Genomic DNA, 18,995 nt, shown 5'->3' with positions numbered 1-18,995 from the left:
AAAATCCATTACACAACAATATGTTTTAGGAAGATCTGTTAGATCGGAAGAAGAGAGAAGGCATAAAGGACTGTCAAGATCTGCCAAGTAAAATTCTCCATTCCCTTTGAAATGATTTCCTTGAAACATATTGGCTAGCTTTGGATGATATTGTTAAGACAACTAGATTTATTCTCCTGAAGCCTAAGAAATCCTCTGAAATAGATGTTTGTGGAGGGACTACATATAATGATAAACTTAGACAAAATAGCCTGTCTTCTATTCCTTTTTGTGTTTATTGAATGTTTTCTATGAGTAGCAATATGTTTTCTTTGTGCCGGTCTGTAAAGCAAAACTGCTTCTTGATACAGAAGTGATACAGCTGTTCTTTTGGCCGTCTGAAAAGTACTCTTGCTGGTTATGGAGAAGTGCAATTGGTTGAATTGCTAATTTGACAGGCAGGATCTATAGTAAATGAATGTGGTATTGTGTCTCTGTTGGAGACCAGCGCCTTATTACTGCTCTGCTGTTGTGAAACATTTAGCAATGGCAAAGTTACACAGTCTAGAATGTTTGTGCAAGGGATGAAATACAGACAACTGTACAATAAATATCTTTAAAGGAAGGGAAAGCTCTTTTTTACTACCTTCAGTACTCTGGGAATTGATGTTATGTTTAACCAACGCACGACCTGATATTGTCTTGGAGAAGATACCTATGAAATGAGAGGACAGTTTGTTGAGTTTAGTAGAAGTAGTAGCCCTGTTTAGCATGAGACACATTCTAGGCTCTTTTGTACATCCATTTTTACTAAAGGGCTTTGTAAAGTGAGGCTTAAAGGAGAAACAAACCCTTTCACACTTGAAAAAGGATCCTTATAGGTCCAAAACATGTTGTGTTAATAAATATTTTGCAGTAAAATCTGCTGAATTGTGTGCTCCATCCTATCCCTCTTTTTACATATTATATTGGTCGGACTGGTGTGGCCTAATCAGGAAAGAGAGCAGCAACAGATGGTGGATTTCGTTAGAACAAACCTGCCTTGTTACCAAAAAAAACCCTACCCCCCACCCCACGTAGACCCCCCTCCCTCTTCCCCCCCATCCTAGCTGCCCTCCCGGGAAATGGCCCTAACTTTTTACTTACCCCTCAGTGCAGAGTCACAGCATCAGAGTTCACCACAGCCATCTTCCAGGTCTTCAGTAAGCTGAGACGGAGAGCGGCGAAGCGGTGCATGTGCAGTTGGAGATATTTACCAGTCTGCAACAACTGCTCATGCGACAAAATGGACGAAAATTGTCGAATCGATGGAAGAAGACATGGAAGATGGCTGCGGTCAAATCCGATGCTGTGACTCTGCACCAAGGGGTAAGTAAAAAGTTAGGATCGGATGGGGGGAAGGAGGGAGGTCATCTACGTGGGGTGGGGGTAGTGTTTTTTGGGTAAAGGGTTTGTTTCTCCTTTAATGATAATGTCTGTAGGAAATGTATTGGCCTTATAAGGTCTTAAAGGGCACCTATAATGAAAAAAAAATGTTAGAGTTAATAGTTGTTTTTTTTGCCCCTGTGAGCACTATGTTGCACTCGCCAGGAGGGAGTTTCTGCCACAGCTACACATGCATGTGTGACAGAACATAAGTTGCCTTAGTTGGCATCCAATTATCCTACTGTTACTTCCCTCCATCCATATAGTCCAAGTTCATCCAGGAAGTTAAAGGCCACCTATAGTCAAAACCTGCACTAGTGGTGCACTCTGGTTAAGAAACTATCTTTTTTATTGCACCCTAACATCTCTATGCCGCCCAAACTGGTTCAGGATTAAGGTGCCCTGTATAAGGGAGTAGACTTATTTGACTGTTGATAATGAATGATGTCAAGGGCCTGAGGACATTTAACAACTAGCATTAAAGCAAGTCAAATAAACAACAAACATCAGATGCATTATAAGATCATCCAACAAAGTTCATCTGTTTGCACAGAAGCTTCTGTGCAGAATGCCAAGGTTTATCTTGCTGTCAGGGGTGCAACATATGCAGTTTACCTGGGAGAAGCAAATAGACGCCAAAGCTGAATATTAAGTGATATCCATTACCTAACTCATTACCCTCTGCAGACTGTCTCAGATTAAAATATTTAAAGGTTGTGTTCACCTTTAAATTATCATTTACTTTGTTATAGATGGATCTGTTCAAATCAATTTTTCAACTGGTCTTCATTATTTGTGTGATTTTTTTTTCCTATTTTACCTAATTCTAGCCTTACAAATGAAAATGCTATCTGATTTCCCTGGAAAAGAAAGAAAAACACTTTCGGGCTTGGGTGCCTCTAGGCCACGGGTCTTTGCATGCACCTGAGACCTGCAGCGCCGGATTTCATTGACGGCCGCCCCTAGGCTGCGCGGTCCAACCAGGCGGCCGCGCGGTCCTAGCGCTCACCTACACCTCCCCTTCCCAGCGCGCCGGCGAAAAAACGCTGGCGCAGCTGCTGTAATTGAATGGGGACGCAGACGTCCCCATAATGCGGCTGGGCGGCATGCCGCCCCTATATTTTTGCTGCCCTAGGCCCGGCCTATGCGGCCTTGCAGCAAATCCGGGCCTGGAGACCTGGGGATTTTGTGTTCCCAGTGCTCCTTGGATTGCGGCTGGGCAGCATGCAGCCCCTAGGCCTAGTCCTTTGTACATTGATTTATAATACTGCTACTAAGTATTAGTAGCAGTACTAAATGTCTATTTTAAAGTGACCTATTCAATAGTTTGCTCACACCTTTGCATGAGACATAATTAGATAGAAGATTTCCAGAATAAACACTGTAGTCCTAAAGTATAAAATAAATCAATTAAATTCACAATTTTTAACATTTTTAGTTTTTTTAACAGAAAAGAATTTCAAGTTATCCAACTCCTTTATAAGGATGGCATGGCTATGGTCCATTGTGGTAAACATCAAGCATACTTCAGTTTCACGTGAGCTAAGTGATGCAGTGTTGAGCACCTATAAGTACAACACATTAAGGGAAACAGTACTCACACCCTGGTCAAAGCAAGTGTATAGTATAAAGCTCCTGCACACTGTACCTTCCTCCTCCAAATGAGGTGTAACTGTAAAATACATGGAGCTAATATAGTTGGGCACAAAAAGGTAGAAGCACATTATGCATAGCATAATATGGGACCAATTCTGCCTCCAGTTCGTGGCTAGGAAAAGAGAATGTATGTGTTTTAATTGTAATTGTATCCAGTTCTTGGTAGCCTACAGAGGGTCTCAATGAGAGATCTTTAATTTCAAGAAAGTTTCTGCCCCAGCAGGAAAGGTGGATGGACAGATGACAACAAGTAAGTCAGGGTCAGAGACAGGATAAATGTATTCCAAATGAATTTGAGCACCTAGGAGAAGGTCAATAGGACAATCATAAATGCGATGAGAAGGTAAACTGTCTGCATCCTTCTTGTTGAACACATCAGTAAATTCGCAATGAACTACAGGTAGATGATTTGATATCTCTGTAGAACACAAGGGAGAGCACAGTCCAGTAGATGGCTTGGAAGACTCAGGGCAGCAGGTAAAAAAGCAGAAAATAGAGAGTTCAACACTCCAGTGACCCGTTAAAGGAACAGTAACGTCAAAAAATGAAAGTGTAATAAAGTAATGAAAATATAATGCAGTGTTGCCCTGCACTGGTAAAACTGATGTGTTTGCTTCAGAAGCACTGCTATTGTTTATATAAATAAGCTGCTGTGTAGCAATGGGGGCAGCCATTCAAAGGAGAAAAGGCTCAGGTTGCACAGCAGATAGCAAATAAGCCTTGTCTGTCTAATGGTGTTATTTTTTATCCATTAGTTAACCTGTGCCATGTAGCCGTTTTTCAATTTCCACCATTGCTACACAGCAGCTTGTTTATATGAACTATAGTAGTGTTTCTGAAGCAAACAGATCAGTTTTACTAGTGCAGGGCAACACTACATGATATTTTCATTACTTTAAAACACTTTCATTTTTTAGTGTTACTGTTCCTTTAACGGGTCACTGGAGTGTTGAACTCTCAGCACAGGATGCTGAGAAGATAACAGATAAGCTCTGTTGTATACAATAGGATTCTACAGAATTTATCTGCTATCTACTGTGTACCCTGTGCTTGAATGACTGCCCCCATGGCTACACAGCAGCTTGTTTATATAAACTATAGTAGTCTTTCTGAAGCAAACACACCAGTTTTACCAGTGCAGAGCAACAGTAAATTATATAGTCGTTCCTTAAAAACACATACATTTTTTGGTGTTACTGTTCATTTAATTGATTACGGAAGAGACTGGTGTATAATTTTCTGTCATAGGGTGGTGCCCCAGCACATAAGTGACTATGGAGAATTGATATACCAGCAATTATCTACTAGTATTAAGAGGTCTTAAGGGCCAACGTGTAAATAAAGCAGTAGAGAGATTATTTGATCATATAACAATCTCTCTAATGCTTTATTTACCAGTAGGTCCTTCCAGCTGACACGTGGGCACCAATTCGTATTAGAAGAAAGGCGTTCGGAAGGGTTTTTTTTAACAGTGAGAGCTGTGAAGATGTGGAATTCTCTCCCTGAATCAGTTGTACAGGCTGATACATTAGATAGCTTTAAGAAGGGGTTGGATGGTGTTTAGCAAGTGAGGGAATACAGGGTTATGGGAGATAGCTCATAGTAAAAGTTGATCCAGGGACTAGTCCGATTGCCATTTTGGAGTCAGGAAGAAATTTTTTTTTCTTCTGAGGTGAATTGGAGAGGCTTCAGATGGGTTTTTTTGCCTTCCTCTGGATCAAATAGCAGTTAGGCAGGTTATATATAGACGGATAAGGTTGAACTTGATGGACATGTGTCTTTTTTCAGCCTAATTTTCTATATTACCATGTCTGCACATTTTTCCATGTGAATGTACAGGCTCCAAAAAAAGCAAAATCAAACTCTGTTAATAAACTGGCTTCATCAACTGATATAAAGACCAAGGACTAAATGAATATACAGTTGTTACATACACTTGGAATTACTAAAGGGCTATTGCTTTTAAGTTTATTGATTTATGTTTTTTGCATATAGTATGTGTAGTGGCCAGCCACATAATCATTTTTAATAATTCCATTAAACTATTAATAGTTTAAAATATACTGTAAAAAAAAAACTTTCAGTCTAAGGTAAATGTTAGACAGAAATGTATTTGCACAAACAAAGAAACTGTTCATGTGAAGAATCACATGGATAACCTCTCGTCCCTGCTATGTTTGGTTTGTAATGGTGGAGCTTAGGTGAGCATACACCTTTTCTATTCGCTTATTGGTCTAATAAGTAAAGGTATTTATTCTGCTTCAAGATACAAGGCCTGAGCCCAGCAACAGAACCAACAAGGCAGAAATCTTCAGCTTGCAAAAATGGACGGGCAACCAGTAAGTAGGGGAAACACAACGATTTGTGACAAGACATGGCAAGGATATTAGAAACAAGGTTGGGAGAACAAAATTTAATGTGATGAAATAAATCACTCACGACCAGTTAATTGTATTCACTATGAAGTAAAACCTATTGATATAGTGCTGAGATGCTTGCTATTAATGTCTTCTCCTTTAGTTTTTGAGACAACTTTTATTATGCCTTTTGAGACACACACACACATATATATATATAACTTCCAGGTGAGTATCCGCACTCCAAAATCAATCTTAATAAAGGCAGGGGTGCACGGTAAATCTTGTATACGCCAATGTTTTTTAGACCAGCACTCCCTTTGATGTAAAACAAATAATCTTTTATTGCATCATTATCCAACGTTTCGGTCCCTGTTGGGACCTTGAAAAATGTATTGAACTCAGTTCGCTATTCTTATACATACTCACTTTTTGCAAGGCATGCAGGTATTTTTTCCAGTATACGGAGTGCACCCTGAGTATCGGATATATATATATATATATATATATATATATATATATATATATACTGTCTATTTTTTACAGATTGTGTTAGCCGTGCTGGCAATACTTAACCTCAACCTTCTTTATAGGAATACCTCAAATGATTCTCATAGTCAACACCAGTTGGCAGCCATTTGATGCATCATCATAACCACAAACATTGTATGTATATATATATATATATATATATATATATATATATACATATATATATATATATATATATAATAAAATGCACTGACCCTGGACCCCGCCACGCCGCTCCTCTTCAGCCGCCATCATTGATTCTCAGGGCGTGTGCGCCCGCGTCTCATTGTAGATATGGACGCGCTGACGTAATGACACAGGTGCACAAATGCGCGCAAGGGCGCAAAATTTGAAAAGTATAAATAGCTCATTCCGATTACTGGACCTTGCCCGTTATAGGTTTTGTTACCTCGTGGTGTTTAGAGCTGGTTTGAATCCTGATCTGTATCCTGTTTTGACCCCTGCCTGGCTATCGACAATTCAGAACTCTTGTATCCTGACCCTTGCCTCAATACTGACTACCTCTTCCGCTAAATCCCTTCTGATCGATCACCCGGTTTGACCCTATGCCTGCCTGACTACGTTTGTACTCCGCCTGCCCCGACCCGGCCTGTTCTGACTATGATTCTGTCTCACGCCTTGTACTGCAACCCTCTGCCCAGAGACTTTTGCTTACAGTTGTGCCCCTTTGTCTGTCCAGAACCCCTCGCCTTGCACCTCTCGTTATTAAGACCTGGCGGCATCTGAGTAGTTGAGAGCTCCTCCCGAAGCCAAAGGCGGCTGCTACAGGCAGAAGCACAAGCCGAGACCAGGGTGCTTGGCATCAGTTCTGGTTTTAGGGTGCCAACCGTTACAATATATATATATATATCTCATTATAGCTATGAAGGCACACTCCACGGAATCTGTAACCTGGGTACCTAGTAATAAGGATATAACTCAGGATTTGTAATTCATGCAAGAACTTTATTTTCCCATGAAGGAACTGGACAACTGGCCCACTAAAGGTCCCCATACATGGAGAGATCCGCTCGTTTGGCGATGTCGCCAAACGAGCGGATCTCCCTCCGATATGCCCACCTTGAGGTGGGCAATATCGGGCTGATCCGATCGTGGGCCCTAGGGCCCAACGATCGGATCCTAGCGTTCGCAAACGGGCGGTCGGATCGCGGGACCGCATCAACGAACAGATGCGGCCGCGATCCGACGGGATTTTTAATCCCATCCGATCGAGATCTGGCCGACTTTCGGGCAGATCTCGATCAGGGAAGCCCGTCGGAGGCCCCCATACACGGGCCAATAAGCTGCCGACTCGGTCTGTCAGCAGCTTTTATCGGCCCGTGTATGGCCACCTTAAGAAAAAGTCTTAAGATCAACCTTTCTTACTCTCTTTTTTTCCTCTTATTTTAAACCTTCATCTGCCTTGTTTTTCTTTCATTTTTTTATTATCCTTTTCACGGTTGTATTTCATTACTGACCTTACTGTCTTACTATGTCCCTTTCCTGTCCTGCTTTTGTGTCTCTTATTACCTCTCCTTACTCCCTTTCTCCTTTCTTCTATTTGTTTTTATTCTTCTTTACAGGTGCTGATATATAATGTTGGTGACTAATGGCAGAGGTGCAAAAAGAAAGAAACACTTTAAAATGAGCAGACTGAAATTCAACATTCATCTGAATTGCTCTTAAATAAGTGTATACTCATAAAAGTATTAGCTTATGTATTCCATGGCCAAACCCATTAATCTTATTCTCCATTTCTAACACAGGATGTTAGGATAACCAACCTCAACCTGCATAAAGGCCACCGTGTGGAAGTGAGAGGACGTATTACAAAAGGCAGTAACGGGTATGTTACAGATTAGAAACATTCAGTTGTGCTAAAAGCTTTCAAAAACTGTTTATGTGACTCTTGCTGTACTGCAAAAAATAAGAAACAAAGAGAGTAACTTTGTGGCTAGAGATATGCAAATACCTCAATGTCCTTTCAGCTAAGAGTTAGTCATGTTAGTTACATGAAGAAGTAAAGCCCAGAAAGGAATTACGTAAGTAATAATGTACATTATATAGTGAGAGAATCTGATTATAGTATTGGAAAAAGGGGGTGGAATGGCGGATGGGGATAACATGTATGGCACAGAAGACCATTAGTTATACATACACAATATAAAAACTGGTACCGGTATTTCATGTACAATATGTTTACTAATGCAATAAGTTTGGCCACTAAAATGGGAGAGCAAGAGTTAATGGGCAAATCAAGTGTTATTCACTGGGGGGATGCCAATTTCTTAGGCACTCCCCAATAAATATAATCACTAACCTTAGATGCTGGGCCCTCCTCTTTGCTTAGGTGTTAACAAAGCTTTTTTTTACAATGCAGCATAAAAATTTCATTTTTAAACTAAAGTATTGTATGTTGTTTATCATATGACTGCTGTTTGTACAGTAATAGAAAACTGGCCAAAGGATCATATACACAGGGTGGATGTCAGTGGTGGATAATATCACTAATATGGATGAGAAAAGAATTCACATACTCATTTATAGCGCGATGCAATGTTTCAGGGAGAACCCCTTTGACAAACATACAGATCAAACGTGCACAAAACATTTAAAAGAGTAGCAATTAACTCAGTGGGAGTGAACGCAAGTACATGTCATAGGTCAAAGTAAGAAAAACCAATAGGAATCCACAGATCTTTTCGAGTCCACATAGTATATGTCCAAAATGTGAAAAAATTCACTGAAGTATCCAGTTTCAAATGCGAAAAGAAATTAAGTGGAAATGTAAGTGTCCAAAATTGTCCAAGTAACCACCTAAAAGTTAAACTACAAGAGTTGCTATCTAACCCTATACAGGGGGAGGGAGGGTATCTGTCCATGAAGCAATTTCAACAAGCAGATTATCTTGAAAAAAGGAAGAATTTACACAGTAAACAGATTATATTATTACAGAAAACATGTCATGTTAAATTCTTCGTTTAACCCTTTTGGGTGTGGTGACTGTAAAAGCCAAATCCAGTAACATTATCTCTGCAATAATGTTTTTTTTAATTCAACACCAGGTTTAAAAGACACCTTTAAAAGGATCTGCCATCTGAGTTGTGATAAATGATGCCCATGGATAAGTGTTCAGCTAATAAAGATTCATCTTTTACTTTGTTACTTTTTTCCACTTTTTGCCTGAGTGGTTGGAAGCAGGGGATGATAATTGCAAAAAATAGACTTAAGGTGGCCATAGACTCAAAGATCCGCTCGTTTGGCGACATCTTTCCCCGATATGCCACTAACCAATTGCAAAAATTGTCTCAGAATATCACTCGCTACATCATACTAAAAGTTAATATAAAGTAAAACAACTTAATGATCTAATAACCAATGCCATTCGGCAGCAAGAAGAGCCGGTATGTAATTGTCTTGTATTTAAAGGGATATAGACTCACAGGAGCAGTCATTCTTTCCTTTTGCAAAACACTACTAAGGCTCAATCTAGAATACGCATTTTTGGTCGGTGCTGAAATGGGATATTAAATAAACCAAAAAAAAAAGAGTGATTATGCTTATGAAGGGCATGAACGATCTCAGTTCTGAAGAAAGATTTGCCAGGTTGGGATTGAGTTCACTAGAGAAAATGTGCTTAAGGAGCATGATAACTATAGAGTACTTCCATGTAGTTGTACTTGGTGCTGCTTAGTCCGTCCCGCTTTCCATTTGAATCGGTTGCTGCTGCACCTATTGATGCAGGGGAAGACCAGAACTACCACCACCTCCTGATTCCCTTCTTGTATGAATAGGCACAGCACACTTGTACCTAAAAAACTGGGAGCAGATGTTACTAACATGCAAAACATAGTAAATAACAGCAAACACCCAAATTGACACCGAGCAGAATATAAATATTTAGCATAACAGTGCCTGATTTTTGACAAAGCAAACTTCCAGTTGCATACATTTTTACAAATCTGACACAACTGTGGTAGTCATAGTGCAGCTGAATCAAGTGAATCACCCTGTTTTGTTTTTTTTAGCAGGACACGATTGACCCCACGATTGGCACCAACCTTACTGATATTGAGATGTCACCGTGTTTTTTGTTCTTGCAAAGTTTACTGTGAACTTCTCAATTTGTTCTGTGCACTGTTTTCACTGTTTGGACACTGATTAATTTGCAGCATCTTGTGTAGAAAATCAGCCTTATCAATGCCGACATAACCAGTGTTCTGTACTTCCATTGTTTGTCATATATTTGAAAAACCAAATGACTCCAATCTAAAATAGAACCGAATAATAACCCCAGCAGGCAATAACTTTGTTAGGTACTCCTTTGTAAATATGCAGTGGGAAAAAATTGTGTTTACACTTTTTTTCAATTATTTTATTAAGGTTTGCTATTAATTTGGGAAAAGATGCCAAGAATTTGATCTGTCACTTAAACCCTCGATTTGAATATTCTGTGGATAAAAACACTATCATTCTTAACTCACGGCAAAATGATGTTTGGGAGACTGAACAGAAGGAAGCAGCATTTCCATTCAAGGCAGGTTCAGAAACCATGGTAAGTAAATTTATACAGCCATTTCGTAACAATGACAACGTACCTACATTGGGCAGAAGGAATCCAGAGTTTCTAACTCTAAGCAATGACATAGAATTTTTGAGGGAAGAGTGGTGTGCCCTTGAATATGTGAAGACCTCCCATTGTTGGTGCGGTGTAACCTTGAGGAGGCAGTCAAAGTGGGCCCTACTCACCTCAGTCCAACACTGGAAATGGAAACAATGACAAAACGTTCTAGTGATGGCATTTGAGTCTCACAGACATGGGTTTTCATAGGTCCCATTGGGCAAGGTTTTCATCTAAGTCAAGTTTTCTGGTTACAGTAAGTAGCTTGGGCACTCCTCGAAGTCAGACACTCCCACACAATCAGGCTCACTTTCGCTGTGTAAAAAATTATTACCAGGGTATAAGGTACAACAAGTCCACCAGTGGGCATAGGATAAGAAGGGGTGGCCACAAATATAAGGGAACCCCTGAAAAAAATTTTTTTTAACCTTTCCTAACACATAAGAGAGAACCCACCAATAAAAAACGTACCCCCACGAAAAATGACAAAGGGTTGTCCCCACTCAGTCACTCATTCAGATTCATTTGAGGGTCTGCAGGATATGCATAAATATGTCCATTTGTTTAAAACTAAGGACTGATTTTATATTCTCCACTGAAATGTCACCCTCTTTGTTTTGACCTACAAACAATTTTATTCCCCCCAACACTTCATATTCGTTTGCTACTTTCTCCAGAATGAGCATGCTGAAAACGATAGCAAATATTGCTAGTGCTACCCTGCAAACATCCTACTGTAATGTTAATATTGAAAAGAGATGCAGCAACTTGCCGGATGACTAATCTCCCTGAATCTGCCTCTGTGCCCTGACCCTAAAAGCTTTATTTATTAGTATATCTTAAAAATGCATAAACATGTGCAGCACCCGCTACTGCCTGACATGTTCTGGCATCCTCACCCTTAATCATAGGCAGCATGCGCAGTTATAAAGAAACAGCCCCAGGTGTACAAACCCCAGTATTTAAAGTATAAATCCAAAAGCACTCATGCATATTTAATGGATGAATAGTATCACCCTTTCTAAGTGGGGTAAAAACTTTTTTATTTACTTTTTTAAATGTATTAATTTATTACCCCCAAATCGTGTACACCTCTACCTGTGCAGACAGCAAAATGTTTACCTTTGGGTAATTTAAGGTCTTAATGTTCAGTAGAATTCACATAAAACAAATAATATGAGAAAGTGTTTGTGTGGCTATAAGTGCAGTTCTTCCCAATGCAGGACATGTTGGGGCATTTTGGTGGGGGCCCTACTGCTCTAGCACTACTTCCAACATGATACGCTATACCGTCTGTTACATAGCTTCTTATTAAAGGCCCAACATTCCTTTTATTGCCCTGTAGCACTGGACTCTAGAAGAAAACTGCCATTTATAGGATGGAGATGGAGTAGACCAATTACATGTGATTAGATTGATCCGCAGATCAATATCTTTGTGATCAAACAAGAATTGAATTTACATCTAAACCTCCTTTTTAGTCAAACCATGCATGGCCATTATTAGCTAAGTTTGCCTCTGCCATGAGGTCAATGTATATGAATACATGAAAATGTGTTTTTTAGGGTAGCAGCTGACTATAGCTACAAATCTTCTTATTCAATTGAACATGACCCCTTTCCTCCTTGGCTTTTCCAGCTTTGTCCCTAAATGCAACCCTGAAGACCTGCATATTTGAAATTATTTAATGCTTTTCTGTTTAAGTGTGCATGCACTGATCTGATTGCAGTTGAATAAGCTTAATGCATCATGTTTGGATTTAATGCCTCTGCTTTGGGGTTCTCTACCCTTAACCTCCTTAAGCTATTTCTTAAACGGATTAAAATTCCCTCTCATCTTGTAACCAAACATCAGAATCTGACATTTCCCAGTCAGACAAGGCAATATCCATTTGTCAACTTAAGCTGTTCAGATGTTGAATATGTGCCCATAAAAAACACAAACTTTCCCCCCTTCCTTTGCATTGTCTTGTATTGCCTCCTGAAATCCTATTAACTTTAGGGGGACAAACGACTGTCCATTGTTCTACTCCTGCAGAAATGACTGAAGCTCCTCCTCTTCCTTCTGTGTAAATTTCCCAATGGGGCTCATTGATTGAGGGACAGCAAGCCGCATTGTACAAAGTCCAAAAAACACACATGCCCACAATACACCCTGTGCCCACATTGGTAACCCTATTGACTCCATTCTAAGAATTGAAGCTCTATAAATGCGGTAGTGCTTGTGCTTGGCTTAGCCATGAGCGGTATATGGGCATCCGCTGCCATGGAGAATTGTGTGGACCCATCAGCCATTTTTTAAGAGATTTTAAGGGTACACTTATTCAGGACAGCCATCAGCATATACAAGGTGTAGAACAACAGAACCCCTATATTGTTCAGTAGGGTATAGGAGCCCCATATGTTATACTTTAAGTACAGGGTCCCGGCAGGGCTGCCACCTTGGGGGGGGGCAGGGGGAAGTTAAGGGAACCATGGGGTCGAGAGATGAAAAGGGCAGATTTGAGGGCAACAAACATAAGGCTTCTATGACTTACTCCACCTTCTTTATCAGTACCTTACACACTAGGATGACCTACTCCTTGTACATCTTTCCCCTATTACAATGTGAAAGACTGCAGGGACACATCAGAAATATTGATGGCTCCATATTGTATTTATCAGGGTTCTCCCACCATGTAATCATACAGTGGCAATATTAGGTCTTTAAAGCAAGTTTTCACAACACAAAGTAGACAGGGGTGCTCCAGCCATGTGGTAAGTTAAGAAATCAGCTGCTCCTGAGCTGAAATTCGGAGCCAGTATTTTTGCTCTATGCACTAACGATGTGCAGCAGGGGGAGTGAAATGCCCTTGTGATGTCCATGTTCCAATTTCTACCATTTTTACATAGCTTCTATGTAACTATGAGATTGTCAGTAGCTTTACTCCAATTCTAATGTGTTGGTTTCCTGTCTAAGCCTTTCAGTGACTCCTCTCCTCTGTTACAGCTGATCTTTGATTTTGAAGACTGCATAACCGTGCATTTACCTGATGGCAAAGAAATCCCGTTCGCCTGTCGGTTCCCCATTGACGTGATTAATTACCTGGCTCTCGTTAACATTGAGCTAATTTCAATCTCAGTTCATTAACAGACCTGTAAGGATAAAGCAAAAAACGAAAATCCGACTTTGGCCGATGACACAGATACCTAATGATCCTGTTATAGATTAACATTATATTTCATAGCCTGCACCTCTTCATCTGCTTTTACGCTATTGGCTGCTGCTTTTCACCGAAACACTGATCTGCTGCAAAGTGTATCACTTCATTATTCTATCCATTAGAAAATGGATGTTACCTTATATTTTAGAATGTATACAATGTCTGATCACAGTTACTAAGGCAATATTTGCTAGCTGAATATTCACCTGCACTCACAATAAAGTCTCATTGCATCACTTGTGTCTCCTGTAGTCAATAGTTAGGTAGCACATTGGAACTAATGATAGTGCTATTCTAACAGGTGCAAATAGGAGGGTAGAACATGCTGATATTCAATATGTTTGAGGCATTGGTTATAAGTGCCAGGACATGACCAGATACTGTGCTGATGCTTCAAGATGTAAGGTGAGTGGTAGAGATGATGGCTTTTCAGAAGAATAGAGGATATGAGCGGAGCATAAGGAGACACAACTGAATAAATGGCATGAGGTACAGCTCATGACTTAGCAGGAAACTATAATAAAACAATGTATCAATGGAAGAGCAAGTTCTCTCTTAGGTTAGAGCAGAAGAGGAGATTGGAGTCTATGATTCTGGTTAGTAGTAGGTTGCAGTGGTCCAGGATATGGGCTGGGATGAGCTTTTTTTAAATTGTCACTTGAGAGAGAAAAGAAAGGATCTTGCCAATATTGCAAAGGAAAAAAGCAACCGGTTTTGGCGGGGGTTTTTAAATGATTTGAGAAGAAAAGGAGCAGTCAAATACCCCTGGCAGAGCACTGAATCAGCATTGATAATGAACCATCCATCAGTATTAAATGCTGGGCAAAGATAGTGTGGATCCATTCAGTTTTAGTTGTGTTGATCCAGGAGGCAATTAGAGATTTGGGTCTGAAATTTTAGTGATTAGTGAAGGGGAGACTAATGAGGAGAGTCTGCTTGCGATGAATATTTAATGACAAATGAATACATGAGGTTTCCCAAAGAGAGTGATCAGGGTGAACAACAGAGGGCCAAAAACAAAAGCCCCTGTGAGTCAAAGGCTTGTTAGAAGCATATTTTCAGGATTCAGCCAGGATTCAGCAGGATTCGGCCGAATCCTTCTGCCCGGCCAAACCGAATCCTAATTTGCATATGCAAATAAGGGGTGGGAGGGGTAAAAAAAATTTCCACTTCCCACCACTAATTTGCACATGCAAATTAGGATTCGGTTCAGCCGGGCAGAAGGATTCGGCCGAATCTGAATCCTGCTGAAAAAGGCCGAATCCTGGCTGAATCCCGAAACGAATCCTGGATTCTGATTTCAGTGATGCGACATTGCCCTTAGAATGAGTCACTCTACTGAAGACAGAGACACCAGAGAGTCATGTGAAGATTTTCACTTGAGCCCGTAGTATGAGTAAATGACCTCTATACTGCAGAGAGACTTAATTCTGGAGAGAGAAATTCTAGAGTGATAGGGAGGAAAGTTATAATGAGGGCAAGTGGAGCCAGCAGCAGTGATTAATTCTGAGTTGGGGGATAGGGAATTGTGAGGAACATGGTCCACAGTACTAGAGTACTACTAGAGTAATGCTAGAGTACAATCTGAATTCCAGCAGAGCCGTGACAAGTAGGGTAAGTGGATCATAAAGGGTCCTGATATCACACAGATGTCATGTGCTATACTATTTATATTTTGCTAATTTATGAATTTTAAAAATAAACATAAAATATAAGTATTAAGGAATATAACCAAATCATACATTGGCTTTATTTTGCCTAATTTTACCAAATATTTTACCACATATATATATATATAATAGCTATACTACATCATGTATGATTTCACCATAAAATGTGCAACAAAATCTGCACCTAAAGGAGTGCCCTGCCAAAAAAGAGAAGGGGAATTAAGTTTTCTAAGCACTGCTCATTGTTAGGTTCTATTTGGAAAGTTCCTAGGTGCCTTGCCTTGAATAATCCTATCTGTTATTACTGGTTTTGACCCTTGCTTTGCCTGTGACTATTCTGATCCTCTTCAAACCTGACCTTTGCCTGCCTGATTACTCCAACCTCTTCAATCCTGATCCTGCCTGCTTCTGACTACTCTGACTTCCAAAATCTGACCTTTGCCTGTCCTCCGACTATTCTAAGCTCTCCAATTCCGATTCTGGCCTGTCTGACGATTCTCTGCTTTTGCTGGCAGGGCCTGCCTGTTCCTGGTGGTGTTCTTCCTTCCAGTATCCTGGTGAGACGATCATGCCCTTTGGTCGTCCAGAACCGTTAGCTTTGCTCCTCTCTCAAATAACCTGGCGGCATCCGATTAGCTGAGGGCTCTTCCCGAGGTGAAAGGCGGCGGTTATAGGCAGAAATGAGAGCCGAGACCAGGGAGCTTAGCTTGGTTTCTGGATACAGGGTGCCGATTCGTGACACCTGGTACCATTGTGATTGGATCACACAGCAGCTTATTTATATGAACTATAGTAGAGTGTATAGTAGTGTCTGTAGCAAACAGAACAGTTTTACCAGCGCAGGGCAACAGTACATGATATTTTCATTTCTTTAAAATACTTTAATTTTTTGGTGTAACTGTTCCTTTAACGGTTTACATCTACCACTCAATTGAAACGAAGGAGCTGCTTGGATGAGTAGTGAATAAAGTCCAGTTGCATTAGACTTATCTCTACTAAATACTGGAATTCCTGGAAAGATTGTTGTATTTTGGGTAAAGCAATACACAGTGATTTACACAACATGGTTTTTTTTTTTGGATGGGGTCTGCTTCTTTAGTTGACATTAAGGATGCCATATGTCAACTAATTTTGTAAGTGTCCCTATCATCAATATACACATTATGGCAATAAGGACTTGTATTAAAAATGGGGGACACCGACACAATTACTTTGATACATTAATGTAGCAATAGGATAAATGCTATGCAAATGAGTTAATTGACAGGACTTGACCATTTGATTGGGTAAGCACTTGCTTTCAAAGGAAAAAATAATTTGGCAGTTTGGTTAGCGCTAAACAGCTGAACAGCTTAGAGCTAAATTCATAAAAGCTGAGCTTCCCCTTCAGAGTTTTCCCAGGCATAGACCGTTTAGATGCAAATATGAATGCAGATCATGTAAGTCCAGCGTCGTTTCTAAAGCAGGAGGCCTGAGACGGCTCTGGCAATCCTGTCCCCCACCCTGCCCACCCAGCACTTACCTTTTCCTGCTCCTGGGGGGCTGCATTGATAATGAAACAGACAAATTTCCGGTTTAAGAACTGGAGCTGCCACCTAGTCAGGAGGTGGGTTCCCCTGTATTAATAGGCACAGCAGCCCTTACATTGAAAAATAATCCTTAATAATTGTAATAATAATTAGTCACCTTCACACATATGAAATAACTTAGAGTAAACATTATTGTGTATCACAGGTACCTGTGTCAGACAAAACAGTTAAATTAGAGGATTAAATTGGCTACATATGGTTGGGGACATCCCCAGAAGCTAAGAAATAACTATAGACACAAGGAAATATTGCCACCTAGTGTCATGGAATAGAGTATAACTATACAAAAAAACGAAATATCAGTCAGAGTACACTCTGAGACTATCAGCATGTATATATACACTTGTGCTGGGGGTAGAGCCAGGTGCTCCTGAGTCTGTAAAGCCAGGATGCGTCTGCATCTGACAGTCGTGTAGCGTCGGATCAAAGCTGTGACACCTTACGACATTCACTTACCTTATGTCCGTTGCATGCGATTTGACGCCTTTGTTTTTGCTCAGCGTGTCGGATCGCACACAAAACGCCCGTGTAGTCCTACCCTTAGAATATTTGCATTTGCACTACTTTTTGCACCAGGCACAGGTAATGACATTTCAGCTTTAGCAACCCTGCATGTAAAGACTCGGCATTGAGCTGCCAATAAGACATTTTTAAAACGTGATACTGAAGGCTGAATAAAGTAATTTTGCAAATTAAATCACTGCTGCATGTTGATGCCAGTTCAGCCTCATTTCTCCTTATTTTGGCATCAATTGACTTACCTTTAGTGGTGCCCAGCTCAGCATTGGTATCAGAGACATATGGCAGGGATGCACTCAATCCACTATTTTGGATTTGCCCAACCCCGAATCCTTCATGAAACATTCAGCCAAATACTAAACCAAATCTGAACCCTAATTTGCATATGCAAATCAGGGAGGGGGAGAGAAAAGAGAGCCAAGTGCAGCTAAAAAATGTTTTACTTCCTTGTTTTGTGAAGAAAAGTCAAATGATTTTATTCGGTTCGTCAGGCACAAGGACTTGGCCGAATCTGAATCCTGCTGAAAGAGGCTGAACTCTGGCCAAATACCAAACCGAATCCTGGATTTGGTGTATCCCTAGTATATGGTCACTGATTGCAGCCTTGCCCAGGAAAACTCTCTTATTTTATTATAAGTACCAACAGGTGCCAATGCAAAATGTATCAATAATGTTATGTTGTTGATGATTCTTAACCATTTACCCCTCTCCTGCTTGTTTGGTGTAGACCAATTCTTGATGTGGCTTCTTGGAATTATCTTGTAGATGAATATGTAATTCTCTCTATGTTTATTATATTTGTCTTTCTGTTGTATGACACTATTCCATAAAACTGAATAGCTGCAGAAAAACAGAACTATTCGATGCCTCGAAGAAGATAGAAAAGGGACCAATGGTATGATGTCTTCAAAGTCACTGCTTATCACTGATTCTTTAAATATTAATATATATGATTAATCACCACGCATTCTATCCTGAAGGTGCCACTGCCCTCCCTCTTCTCTTTTTCTATGTAGTTAATTACCTCTTCTTCATATTCATATTCTGCCTTTCTTTCTCCTCTCCTATTTCTGTACATCTGTGACTCACTCCTCTTTCCGGTGCTCACAGAAATCTGTTGGACAGCCTCTCTGCCGCTCCTGATACAAACCAGATATGAGCACAGATTTCCTTCTACTCTAGTTACAAAGCCACAATAACTGCACTTTTTTGTAAGGCTGCCATTTCCATCCTTTTGAGGGGAAAGTCCTCACAACTCAACAGATGATAAGGCTGCATATACTCCTATGTATAACTTGTGTATCATTATAGGGCACAACACGGAGGTAGCAATCTCAATATATTTTTCCCTTTAAGGGATCGGGCAAACCCATCCAGGGTCATAAAATCCTCCAAAAAAAACCAAGATCTGTTACTTATTATTAATGGACTTCTGGTCTTGACAGT

At 40.2% G+C, this 18,995-nt stretch overlaps 1 protein-coding gene across 1 annotated transcript; it reads left to right on the top strand.

Moving 5' to 3' along the window:
• The first annotated feature begins 5,290 nt into the window (after positions 1-5,290).
• lgals1.2.L (lectin, galactoside-binding, soluble, 1, gene 2 L homeolog) lies at positions 5,291-14,007 on the top strand. Its single transcript, XM_018257190.2, has 4 exons — positions 5,291-5,399; positions 7,715-7,794; positions 10,332-10,503; positions 13,558-14,007. Exons 1-4 carry the CDS (start codon positions 5,385-5,387, stop codon positions 13,696-13,698), a joined length of 408 nt encoding a protein of 135 aa, XP_018112679.1. The 5' UTR covers positions 5,291-5,384; the 3' UTR covers positions 13,699-14,007.
• Positions 14,008-18,995: the final 4,988 nt, after the last annotated feature.

The sequence above is a fragment of the Xenopus laevis genome, chromosome 4L, assembly GCF_017654675.1.
Source record: "Xenopus laevis strain J_2021 chromosome 4L, Xenopus_laevis_v10.1, whole genome shotgun sequence".
In the NCBI taxonomy this organism is placed as follows: domain Eukaryota; kingdom Metazoa; phylum Chordata; class Amphibia; order Anura; family Pipidae; genus Xenopus; species Xenopus laevis.
Note: the sequence above shows the minus strand (reverse complement) of the source record. Positions and strands in the feature narration are given on the sequence as shown.